Source organism: Chiloscyllium plagiosum, chromosome 5 (genome assembly GCF_004010195.1).
Source record: "Chiloscyllium plagiosum isolate BGI_BamShark_2017 chromosome 5, ASM401019v2, whole genome shotgun sequence".
Classification (NCBI taxonomy): domain Eukaryota; kingdom Metazoa; phylum Chordata; class Chondrichthyes; order Orectolobiformes; family Hemiscylliidae; genus Chiloscyllium; species Chiloscyllium plagiosum.
The window spans coordinates 47,699,184-47,711,928 of NC_057714.1; the positions used below are offsets into that span (position 1 = coordinate 47,699,184).

At 41.2% G+C, this 12,745-nt stretch overlaps 1 protein-coding gene across 18 annotated transcripts in view; it reads left to right on the forward strand.

Annotated features, from left to right (window-relative positions):
- LOC122549861 overlaps positions 1–12,745 on the forward strand; it is a 70,586-nt gene that overhangs the window by 7,933 nt on the left and 49,908 nt on the right. For all 18 annotated transcript variants that reach the window (XR_006311684.1, XM_043690000.1, XM_043690006.1 and 15 more), the window contains 2 exons: positions 11,178–11,205; positions 11,528–11,632. Coding sequence is in view for 17 of the 18 variants with exons in the window: in XM_043690000.1 (XP_043545935.1) it covers positions 11,178–11,205; positions 11,528–11,632 (133 nt within the window). In the remaining variant the exon portion in view is untranslated. The remainder of the gene's footprint in view (positions 1–11,177; positions 11,206–11,527; positions 11,633–12,745) is intronic.

Sequence of the window (12,745 nt, forward strand, 5' to 3'; positions counted from 1 at the left end):
TCCCACTCCACCAAGGACATGCAGGTCCTTGGACTCCTCCATCGCCAGATCATAGCAACACGACAGCTGGAGGAAGAACGCCTCATCTTCCGCCTAGGAACCCTCCAAGCACAAGGGATGAACTCAGATTTCAACAGTTTCCTCATTTCCCCTCCCCCACATTGTCTCAGTCCCAACCCTCGAAATCAGCACCGCCTTCCTAACCTGCAATCTTCTTCCTGACCTCTCCGCCCCCACCCCGGCCTATCACCCTCACCTTGACCTCCTTCCACCTATTGCATTTCCAATGCCCCTCCCCCAAGTCCCTCGTCCCTACCTTTTATCTTAGCCTGCTAGACACACTTTCCTCATTCCTGAAGAAGGGCTCATCCCCGAAACGTCGATTCTCCTGCTCTTTGGATGCTGCCTGACCTGCTGCGCTTTTCCAGCAACACATTTTCAGCACTACTGGTGACTGTAGCCAATTTAATATTTTCAAGGTGACTTGTAAGTTTCCCAATCTCAGTCTTTCGACCGTCTTGTCGGGCCAAATCAATTTCCCTTTTGCATGGTCGATTAGAACATTAGATTCTCTCATGAGATCATTGCCCATTATGGTGCCCTCGTTATTTTGGCATACTTAGAATTTCATGCGGATATATATATAGTTTATTTCTACGAGGGTAGTTTTGCTTAGGTAAGCTGGTGTTTTATCCCGTCCTACTCCAGTTAAGTGAATCATTTTATTTGCGTGGGGTAAGGTAAGTTTGTGATGGATATAGCTGCTCCTGTGTCTACTAGCATTTCACATTTCCTCCCTCCTATTACTGTGGGTACGTAAATTCTCCCCTCTCTCTCACCCTCATGAATGGGGGCAGCTGATTGTCAACTCTGCTGACCTCGGGATCCCCGCAGTTCCACGGTGTTCCGAGTGGTGTTTGGGGGTACCCCATGCTTTTCCCAGCACATTGCTTCTATATGTCCTGTTCTTTTGCAGTGCTGAAGTATTTTACATAGTTCCCTGCTCATAGGCCCCTACATTCTCCAGCAAAGTGTCCCTGTCGGCCTCAGTTGTGGCAGGATAGTTTTATTCTACTCTCGCCTCCATTCCGGTCGGCTGCTTTATCAAGTCTTGCTTTTGTCGCAGGAGCTTCTGCCTCCTGCATCTCTCTAGCCCACTCAACTAGGTCATCATAATCCTGGGACATTGTTACTCCAATTTCAGGATGGCTTGGTGTGTGCTAGAGAGCCCATCTTTAAAAGCTTGTATGAACGCCCAGTCTCTCCCCGATCTGGGTTTGTTTGACTTGATCATTTCTGATAGACCCTAAATAATCATTCCCCATACTAGATGTTCCTTCCCCGTTAAGTTACTAAGTGGTTATAATCTTGCTGCAGTTCATGGGAGCATTTCCTAGCAACCTCTGGATCTCTTCTTTAAAATTGTTGAAGAGGGCTTGCTGAGCTTCTATCTCAGCTGGAAGTGCAACAGCATGTGTCCACTGTCCTCCACTAAAGTCTCAGGCTGCCGTGGCATTGGATCTGCCTGTACCTGTCTCCACCTGTCCACTGGACAATCTGCCCACACCAGCTGGTGTATGGTCTCAGATGTAGTTGGTGCCTGACCCACAAACTATCCAGCTCTTCCCAGAACCTGATGTTTGTGCTCCGGGACAGTAATTTGCCTAGGGAGGCCATAATCTGCTGCCTCTCCCCTGGGTTGAAGGGTTTATAATTCCCTTTGGGCTATAAGTCTGTTCCTCCTCTGGTAATGGACACGAAGTTATACTTGTGCACAGTCCCTCCAACAAATGGAGCAGTTTTTCCCAACTGGACAGTTTCATAGCGGGGAGAGAGTCAATCTCCTTTTCCTCTTTTACTTTTTCTAATCTGTATTCTAGCTCCTTTATTCTGTCCTCCAGCACCTCAATTCATTCTTGGCCTTTTCTCCACCTGCTAGTGAAGGTACCTAGTTCAATTAGGCCTGCTAATTGGTACACTAACATTACCCTTATCTTTTTAGTTTTATTTTGTTTCTGTTTACTCACCCACATTTTTTGTTGTGCTAATGTCTGGGATGGATCCCAACCACTTTTCTTCTTTTGCTCTGTCAGCCCTTGTCTGCCTTGTATTTTTGAATAAGGGAACCTGCAGTTTACTCCTTAAAACTTTGATCTGCCATTTAACAGATTGTGTACCTCCCGAGAATACCACCAGTAAAGTGTTCCTAACCGGTGGGGACTTCTCTACCCCTGGCCAATAATACTGTCCCCGCACTGTCCATATGCCGGTAGCAGCCTCCTAGCAAGGTGTGCTCTCTACCGGTGGGACGTCTCTACCCTCCCAGCTACCACTACTAGTCAGTACCTATTGGTTGGCTGGGAATGCTGGCTCAATTGGGTGTGCTCTCTACCAGGACTCCTCTACGCTCCCAGCCACCTGTACTGACTCAACACTTCCTGATAGGCCCAGAAACCTACCTCTAGCCTGGTGTGCCCTCTTCCAGTGGGACTCTTTACCCTTCCGGCCACTGCCATTATTGAAGTTCTGTTGTTCTACTACGGGCTGACAGGGTATCACGGTTACTCACAGTGTCCACGCTTCCCACCTCGATAACGTGCGCTCCACTGAGGTTTGGCTCTTGCTCAGAGTGATGTGCTTCTCTTCCTCATCACATTTGAAATTACAGGTACATATTGCATTCACCTTTTAACTTAAACTCTAACTGGAGTCTGCATTGTTCGCCTCTACAGAGTCCAATGTTACCTGACTTTGCCACTTGTGCTTCACAACTCCTAGTGCCCCAGCGCCTCAATTCCCACTTCAAATCCCAGCCTTCACATGGGTGGGCTACCCCTCTTAACAACTGGTTTTGGGCTGGGTTTTTGAGATGAGCACTACCTTGTCCTCTGGCTGATTCAGCACAAACAGCATGTTTTTACAACAGTTAACAAAGTTAAACACTTACTCTCCACAGACATGTACTTAAAATTTTTAACTCAGTACTATACCAGATTAGACATTACAATCGATATACCTTTTAAACTGTGTCTTTGGCCTGGTCTGACTCTTCCGGTTTGCAGGTACATATTGGTTCTTACCCTGGCCCCTGATCATGGCCTTTGACCAAATCACCAGTAGTAGGAACCCTGTTCGCAGTGCCAATTGTTGTGAGGAAAATCACCAGCCTCTGAGACAGACTGGGAGAGACAGACACCTACAGCGCAGTGGTCAGCTGCGATTCTTCTCTCAACCCAGAGCATGTGTCAAGACACTTTTAACATTTTGTGATATAATAGGTCAGTGATGAGGTTATTGTCTCTGTAACATGATTTGTTTATTGTAAACATTGCAGAATCGTTGATGCAGTCATTGTCAGTTCCAACGCAGCCTTCATTAATTTCAGCGCAGTCGTTGTCAGTTTAAGCGCAGGCATTGTTGATTTCAATGTCTGCGTGGAAGTCCATTGCTGTAGTAATGGGCGCTAATCGCTCTTCGTGAAAGGGACGATTACTGCAGTTCTGGCTATTATCACATTGTATTGAGTCCATGTCAAACTGTTAGCATTTTTATCAAAGGTGTTGGCTGGACCCAGAAACTTCGGCAGACAATATACGCTACTCATGTGTATTCTCTCCCCAACCCACCTTGAAACTAATCAACTAGGTTGTGAGAGCATTGTGCTGGCATTCTGGTGGCCCTAGGCAGCGTCTTGTTTGTCCTCCTGGATCTCTTCATATTTTGGTCCAGCGACCATCTTGTGTGTCAAGTGGCCAGCTGATGCTCAGTGGGCTTCTTGTGTGTCCATGTGCCTAGTGTCACCCTGTCCTGTGCCATCTCCCTCTTCGATGTTAATCAGATCTCTCCTAAATTGAGAAAACAGACCTAATTTGTTTCATCTGTACTCATTACTTAAACCCCGAAGTCCAGGTATCATTCTTGTAAACCTATGGTGTTCTTCCACCAAGCCCGTATTATCTTTTGTAGGGTGTGGTGCCCACATTAGCTCACAGTACTCCAAGTGAGGTAAAACTGAGGTTGTGTATAACTGCAGCATAATTTCTGCATCTTTTGTACTCCAGTCCTCCAGATATAAAGGCCATTAACCACCATGATTATTTTCTGTGCTGGATTGTGACATTTTAAAGATCTATACGCATGAACCCCTAAGTCTCTTCAGACATCCGCTGCTTTTAACTTCATACCATCATCAAAGTACCCTGATCTATCCTTTCTCAGTCCAAAATGAATAACCTTTCACTTGTTCATATTGAATTCTGTTTGTCACAGTTTTACTCATTCATCTAGTCTGTCAATATTTCTTTGTAACTTTGCTATCATTCACACTTTGCCTAACTGTGTCATCAGCAAATTTGGAGATATGACTTTCTATGCTGTCATCCAAGTCATTAGAAAATAATGTGAATATTTGAGGCCCTAACACAAGTCCATGTGGGACACCACTTGTCACATCCTGTCCATTTTAAGTATATATCCATTATCCCTACTTTTTCTTGTCTGTCATTCAACTAATTTCCCAGCCTTGTCAGTAATTTGCCCTCACTTCTGTGGGCTTCAACCTTAGTTAGCAGTTTCTTAAGTGGGACTTTATCAAATGCCTTCTCAAGTCCATTTAAACAACATCCATAGCCATTATCCTGTCCATACTTTAATCACCTTTTCAACAATTCAGTGAGGTTTCTCAGGCATGACCAATCTGTCATGAATCCATGCAACTCTTCCTGAGTAATTGAAAATGTAAGGTGTTCAGTTCAGTTACTGTTTCCTTGCTTATGGACTCCCAACAATTTCCCCACCATAGATGTTAGACAAAGTCATGAAAGGTTCTAAGGTGATTGTTCTTGCTCCTGGAAAGGGTGTAGTCCACCTTAGATTAGCCTGGAAGTGTAATATATCTCAAATATGACTGTAGCAACATGAGCGGTGTCTGCGATTAACAGGATGTTGCTGTCAAGCCAAAAAAACGGGTTGCCTTTCACACAAATGAACAATATGGTATATGCATTTCAGTGCCAGTGTGGTATCAGGTCTGTAAGATTGACCATACTCAAATAGCCTAAGCTAGCAAAAGCTGCAACACACTGCTTAACATTGCCTGTGATTCTACAATTGAGCAGCATATGCTGGATAATCCAGAATGTGAGAGAAATTATGCTGATAACCAAATTATGATTGTCAGTCGAGCTTGCGTATGTGTATTAATACACAGGGTCATGTGTTTTGTGGGCAGAAAAGAGGTACATGCACTGCTCAACTTTTCATAGATTTCATTCTTGGCACTGCCTTCAGCAATCAGTCAACGTGTTAGTTTTAAAATTTAAATCAAATTTGGCAGTTAACTGCCAGTCATCATTATTTGGCATTGTTGCTACCAATCGGTATTCTCCTCTCAACTAGTGTAGACTTGAATTTGTATTCTTGCAAATTGTCTTGAATGAATCCAAGATGACACACTTTGTCAAAGTTCTTCTTTCAGCAATACTCAAGTTCTTTACTGCCAAAGGAAGTAGATGTCTTGGAATGAATCACGTTAACTCAGTTGACTAGTGGTATGTGGAAATACAGAAGTGGATCTGGCAGGTAGATAATTACAGATAATTATTTGACAGATAGAACTAATGTTGTCCATCAAGGATCTGCATGGTACACTCGCTTTTTACTGTTTAGAAATTACCTTGAATGAAGAGCTATTTATCTAAGTTGTTGACGGCAGCAATGTGGGTGACACAACAAATAATGTTGATGGAAACTGAAAGGGGTACTGATGAAATGATAACTTGTGGCCAAGCTGTCCCAGTTGCAATTCTGCATGAAGAGGTGAGGTAATTTATTCAGGATCTAAGCTGCATAGATCAGTGTAAACTCAAAATGGTGACAAGCCAGCAATTTTGCCGGAACAGAGATTTAGGGATCCAAATACACCGGCATGTGATTTAGATGAAAAAGATGATTTAGAATGCTAATTAAATGTTTCTCTGATCTTGAGGAAACTGAACTACAGATGGATGGAAATTATGTTGGTTATATGAAACCTCTTCTTAAAACCTTTTGCCAGATAGGGATATTGTTGTCTCGGCCAGAATTCATCACTCATCCCTGATTGCCCTTGAGAAAATGGTGGTGAATCAGCTTCTTAAAAAGCTGCAGTCATGTAATGAAGGGATAACCTTAGTTCAGTTAGGGAAGGAGTTCTTGATTCTTGACTGTGAAGGAAGATCATGTACTTATAAATCAAGGTAATATGTGGTTTGAGGATGCAGCATGAGGGGAGTGTGACTTGCAAATGGTGTTGTTTCCACGCATCTGTTGCCCTTATCCTTACTGGTTAGAAGACATTGATTTGGAAGATGCTATAGTTTCTGCGGTATATATTGTATACCATGCCACTTAGAATCATGGGGGGTATGGATAAAGTCAGTGTTGGTGTCTTTTCCCTAGGATGGGTGATTTCAAATCTAGGGGGCATATTTTTAAGGAGAGAAGGGAGAGATTTGAAAAAAGACGAGGGGCAAAATTTTTACACAAGGTGGTTAACATGCAGAATGAACTTCCTGTGGAATTGTTGTATGCAGGCACAGTTACAAAGTTTAAAAGACAATTCGATAAGAACATGACTAGAAAAGGTTTCGAGTATTATGGGCATAGAGCAGGCAAGTGGGACTCCTTTAGTTTAGGATTTTGTTTGGCTTGGCCTGCTTGGTTTAAAGGGTCTGTTTCCGCACTTTCTGACTCTTAAGTGGACTATTTTGCCTTAGATCATAAGCCTCTTGAGTGGTACTGGAGCTGAATCTATCCAGGCAAGTGTTCACATCCACATCACATCACTTTATAGTTTCTGGACAGGGTTTTCAAAATCAGGATGTGAGCTACTTGCCACATAATTAAGAGCCTCTCACCTGTTCTTGTTCCACAGCGTTTATATGACTGGTCCAGCTCAGTGTTTGGTCAATGGTAACGCCCTCAGCATGTGGATATTGTGAAATACAGCAAACGCCATTAACTGTCTCAATCTAATCTGGAAAACCACCTCAGGAAAAATGTATTTTCCTTAGCAGACGTGCAGTATAAGCTTACTTGCGTGATACATGTGTTCAAGTGGTTAAATACGGAACGTCTAATATTTTCTAATTAGCCTGTTCTGAGATATTATTACACACCTCTGAAGCAAGTGGGACTCAAGCCAGGACCTTCTGTCTCCGAGATAGGGACAATACACCGTAAGAGTCCCAAACTTGAACTTGGACTGAGTTGATGTTCTCTTGTCTTGAAAGTTCAGGGTCATCTAATTAAAGCATTGACGATGGCTAAAGGTGTTAATTAGGTACATAATGTGAAACTATGTCTCTGGTGGAGTGTCCAGAACTCGAGAGCGCAACTTGAAAATTAGGAATTGACTGTTCATGAACGATTGTTGAAAGCATTTTTGAAAAAAAATCTTAAATCTGGAATGTTTTTACTCAAAAAAAAACTCTTGGAACTGGACCAATTGTTTATCCCGTTTTGATATATTCTGAGTTTTGTTGAACATGTTTAGTAAAGGTCAAAAAATTTAGATAGATAGGAGTTGTTAAAATGCAGATTAACTGTGGTCTGGACCGGGGCACTCCGCTCCTGATCCTGTTACAGCCTTGGTCCAGGCATAGATAAAATAGCTTAACTTCAGAGAGTGACTGTCCTTGACATCCAGGCATCATTTGATCAAATATGGTATCAAGGAACCTAAGCAAAACTGGAGTCAGTGGTAATCAGAAGGTAAGTTCTCCATTGGTTACTCGTACCTGGCACAAAAGATAATCCTTGTAGTTGTTGGAGGTCAACCATCTTAGCCCCAGAGCACAAGTGTAGGAATTCCTCAGGGTAGTGTCCTCGGTCCAACCATCTTAAACTGCTTCATCAGTTCCATCCATCATTCCAGCGTGATCACAACTATAAGATGTTCACCATCCTCCGATACTTAAGCAGTCCGTACTTATAAGCTGCAAGACCTCAGCAATATTCAGGCTTGAGTCGATCAGTGTCTAGGACTGTTCGGGCAATGACCATCTCCACCTGGAGAGAACCAAACTATCACCCCTTAACATTCTCATAGGACTAGACATTAAATGCTGGAAGGATTTTATTGATGACCAGAATGTCCACGACCAGCAGTCACAATCTAAGGATCAGGAGTAGGACCGTCTAAGATTGAGGCAAGGAGATATTTCTTCACCCAGAGAGTGGTAAGCCTGTGGTATTCCCTGCCACAGAAGTGGTTGAGGCCAAAACATTGAATGTTCTCAAGAAAGAGTTAGATATAGTTCTTAAGTTTGAAAGGTGTGGGGAGAAACAAAAAAATAGTACTGAGCTGGACCATCATGTTGAATGGTGGAGCAGACTTGAAGGACAGAAAGGCCTACTCCTGCTCCTACTTGCTATGTCGTCTTTTCAGTGGCATTGCCATTTCTGAATCCCTCATGAACAACATCCTGGGAGCTTACCATTGACCAGAAACTTGCTATTATAAATGTTATGATGACAAGAGCAGGTCAAAGGATTGAAAATCTGTACCATGTAATTCACCTCGTGACTCCCCAAAACCTGTGCACCATCTACAAGGTAGAAGTCAACAAAGTGATTATAATATTCTCTGCTTCCCTGAATGAGTACAGTTTGAACAACATTCAAGAAGCTTGACACCATCAGGAAAAAGCAGCCCACTTAACTTGCACTACATTCACTTTCTTGAACACTCAGTCATACAGCACAGAAACAGACCCTTCGATCCAATTCGTCCACATCAACAATGTTTCCCAAACTAAACTAGTCCCAAATCCTTCTGAACCTTTCTGTTCATATACCTGTCTAAATATATTTTAAATGTTGTAGCTGTGCCGCATCTACCACCGCCTTTGGCAGTTCATTCCATATACGAACTACCCACTGTATGAAAAAGTTGCCCTTCAAGTCCTTTTATAAATCTTTCTCCTCATCTTAAATTTATGCCCTCTAGTTTTCCCTATCCAAGGGAAAAGACCCTTGTTATTCACCTTATGTACACCTCTCACGATTTTACAAACCTCCTATAAGGTTATCCCTCAACTTCTCAGCTTATCCAGCATCTGCTTATAATTCGAACTCTCTGGTCTTAGTAACATTCTTGTAAACCTTTTCTGCACCGTTTCCAATTTAATAATATCCTTCCTATAGCAGGGTGACCAGAACTGTACACAGTACTCCAAAGGTGGTCTCCTTCACTGAGGATGCACAATGACCGCAGCATATATGCTTTGCAAGTTGCATTGCAGTAACTCACAAAGGTTCTCTGATAGCACCTTCCAAATCAGCAACTTTTACCAAGAGCAGTAGGTGCATTGAAACAGGCAACCTCTAGGTTCCCCTTCAAGCTACACATCATCCTGACTTGGAAACATAATACCATTCCTTCACTGACAGTAGGTCAAAATTGACAGTATACTGGATGTTCTTTCTGGATGTTGCATTTCAAGGGCTGCAGTTCAAGAAGACTACTCAGCCTACTTCTATAGGGCAATTAGGGATGGTCAGTACATGCTGGCTTCCACATCACATGAAAAAAATACTGTCAGTTCTGATAGTTCTGTTCTTGTGCGATCTTGCATTATAAAAAATTGTATTATAGCTAATACAGGTAAGGAGAGTTTGTGTTCTACAGGTAATGGTCTAAATTCTTCAATCGTGTATAAGCCATTTCGTGTTGAAGAAACGTGCGTTAGTGCAGAACCAACTAAAAGAAAATCTAGTTCAATAGTAGATAAAAACAGGATCAAATCCATACAAGGCCACTTCCTATTTCTTCTACTTAAAGAGACACAATGAACAAAAGGTGAAATAGTTGTCAGTATTGAAAAAGACAAGTGGGACTATTGTTCCCTTGTATAATGACAATGTTCCTGATTTTGACTTGGAGATGCCGGTGTTGGACTGGGGTGTACAAAGTTAAAAATCGTACAACACCAGGTGAAAGTCCAACAGGTTTAATTGGAAACTGCATGAATCCACGTAAGACTCTGTTAACTCATTTTTTTAGATTAGTGTCAGTCTAAACATTGTGGCACAGACAACAGCACACAGGGGGCTCACACCTTCAACATATTATATGGGCTGACACCAATTGTTAAAGTTAACCTGAGAATGTAACTTTTAAAAAATGTTTTGTAACTTACATATGAAAGAAGTGAAACTAACATGGTCATTCTAACAGATGAGAGACTTAGCAAACAATCAAAGTATTTTTCAATGTACAATTTCAGTTACATCACACTGTAAACTTTCTTCTATAAATTCTGTGTCCTACAATTGTGTCCTCCACAACTACCTGATGAAGGAGCAGCTCTCCGAAAGCTAGTGCTTCCAGTTAAACCTGTTGGACTATAACTTGATGTTGTGTGATTTTTAACTTTTGTTCCTGATTTTGACTTGCAGAGCTGGTGCTGGGGAATGTATGGAAATCAGATTGATAAGATTTTAAATGTGGAGCGTTGTGAACATAAATGTAGAGTTGGGTGACTTTGACATTTAGGAACATTTGTTGGTTAAAAATTAATGATTGAGAAAGATGAAAAGATCAAAGTAAGTTTCCTTTGGAGTTGGTGAATGCAATTTTGAAAGGTAGAGAAAACAAAATAGACATTGTCTATTGGAAATCAGGTCTGTGGGACATTAGAAAAGAGAGTTCGGAAGGTAGCCTGACTTTCTTTTGACAATTAATAGTATGCGATGAAGATGATGTGGAGTAATGGTGAAATGATTGATGTGGCATGGGCATCCAAGCTTTTGAAACATCAAATTTGGAACAATAGGAGCTTTTTAACGGGCTAGATGTGGTGGTACAGGCTGATCCGAAGCTTGGAGTTTGAAGAGGATTGGTGCTTTTTATTGAGGACCAGAAGATTATTGAAGAAAAATTAGGAAAAAGGGAGAACAGGAGTTGCACCACCACATTTCTCCAAACATCTCCACTCCCAATACAAGTTAATGACTTGTGTTCTTCTGAATTGGGTATGTTATGCATTATCTCCAGTCACTCATTCCTTCTATGATGCTGTCATCTGCACTTTAAGTAAGTTATGATGTATTTGTTTCGATTTACTTTGAAAATGAAGAAACTGACCATTATTTTCTTTTCTTGCTGCTGGGTCATTCTTGGCATGACATAACAGGTTGAACAAATTTTAAAAGAGACTATGGGTGAGTATTTTTCTGCTGTTAGACCATAAAATATTGTCATTTTAAGTTATTGATGAGACACAGTTTATTAATTAATAATGGTTGGATAAATATATGCCTGAATGTCGCACTATTTAATGGTGCACTTCAAAGTGTGACATGCCTAGGTAATCGTACATCTAAAGGCATACTGCAAGTTGGTAATGATGTGCAAACATATCTTCCCATTTTTGATACACTAGCTGTGGATAAACCAATTAAGTTAAATGTCTGCATGTAACAAGATATAGTTTTCACAATATATTGGTCAATTGCAATTTGTCATGAGTTTATGTTATGACAGGTAATAACACAAGCAACCCTACAATTCCTGCAATGAATATTGGTCCTGATACAAGAACATTTGATGATTACCTTTTGGCTTGGAATGCTGATGAGCCTTTAGTTGGTATGTATTTTGTCTGCAAGAATTGCAGAATAAATGATCAAAACTTACCACTGCAATTTAAAATGGGTAAAAACAGTTATGATTACCTCTCTGTGTCAGTTTTAACAATGCATCGCTGACTGTAAAGCACTTTAGGATATTCAGATTTTTTGAAATGCATTATGCAACTTTTATCTAACGAAACTGGTACAAAACCCATTAAGTAGTCAATGCTAAAATAAAACAAAAGAGCAGTGGATACTCAAGATCTTAACCAAAAACAGATCTTATTGGAGAACCTCAGCAAGTCTGGCAGCAGTCGTGGAGCGAAAGCAGAGTTAATGTTTTGAATCCACTGGCCCAGAACAGTTCAGAAGAAGGGTCACTGGTCTTGAAACATAATCTCTGCTTTCTCTCTGCCAGACCTGTTGAGTTTCTCCAAAAATTTCTGTTTTTGCAGCCGAAGTAAGTCAGTACTTTCACATGATGGTCAAAGACTAACTTTGATGCACAAAGCAAATAAAGTTTATGCCACTTCCTCTGAATCAATACTCTGTTTAGATTCTTATTCAATTTTTGTTTTTTTTAAAAATTTATAGAAAGAATTAAAGGGATATTCTGACTTTGTTGGAGGGAATTTTAGTGGCACAAAATTTTAAACATACTTGATTATTTAGAGCAATGGAGTCTTCATAGCACAGATGGAGGCCATTTAGCACACTGAGCCCATACTATCTTTGTTGAGCAAACCAATCAGTCACATTCCCCTACTTTTTCCTAGAGGCCTGATAGTTTATTTCCTTCAAGTGCCCATCATTTTCCTTTTGAAATCACTGATCATCTCCACCATTCCTAGAGATAGCATGTTCCATGTCATTACCACTCACTGTATAAAAACATTTTACTCACACTCTCTTGTGGCTCTTGCTGGAAATTTTAGGTCTGTGTACCCTAGTCCCTCTGAAATCACTTAAAGCGAACAGTTTTCTTTGTCTACTTTATCTGTACCCTTCCAACTGCCTCTGAGTATAAATCACATTCTTTATATCGAATAGGATCCACTCCACCTCTTAGTGGCTGCTTATGAACCAATCTGTTCTTCTACACTATGTTTACCAAACTTAGTTTCTTTCT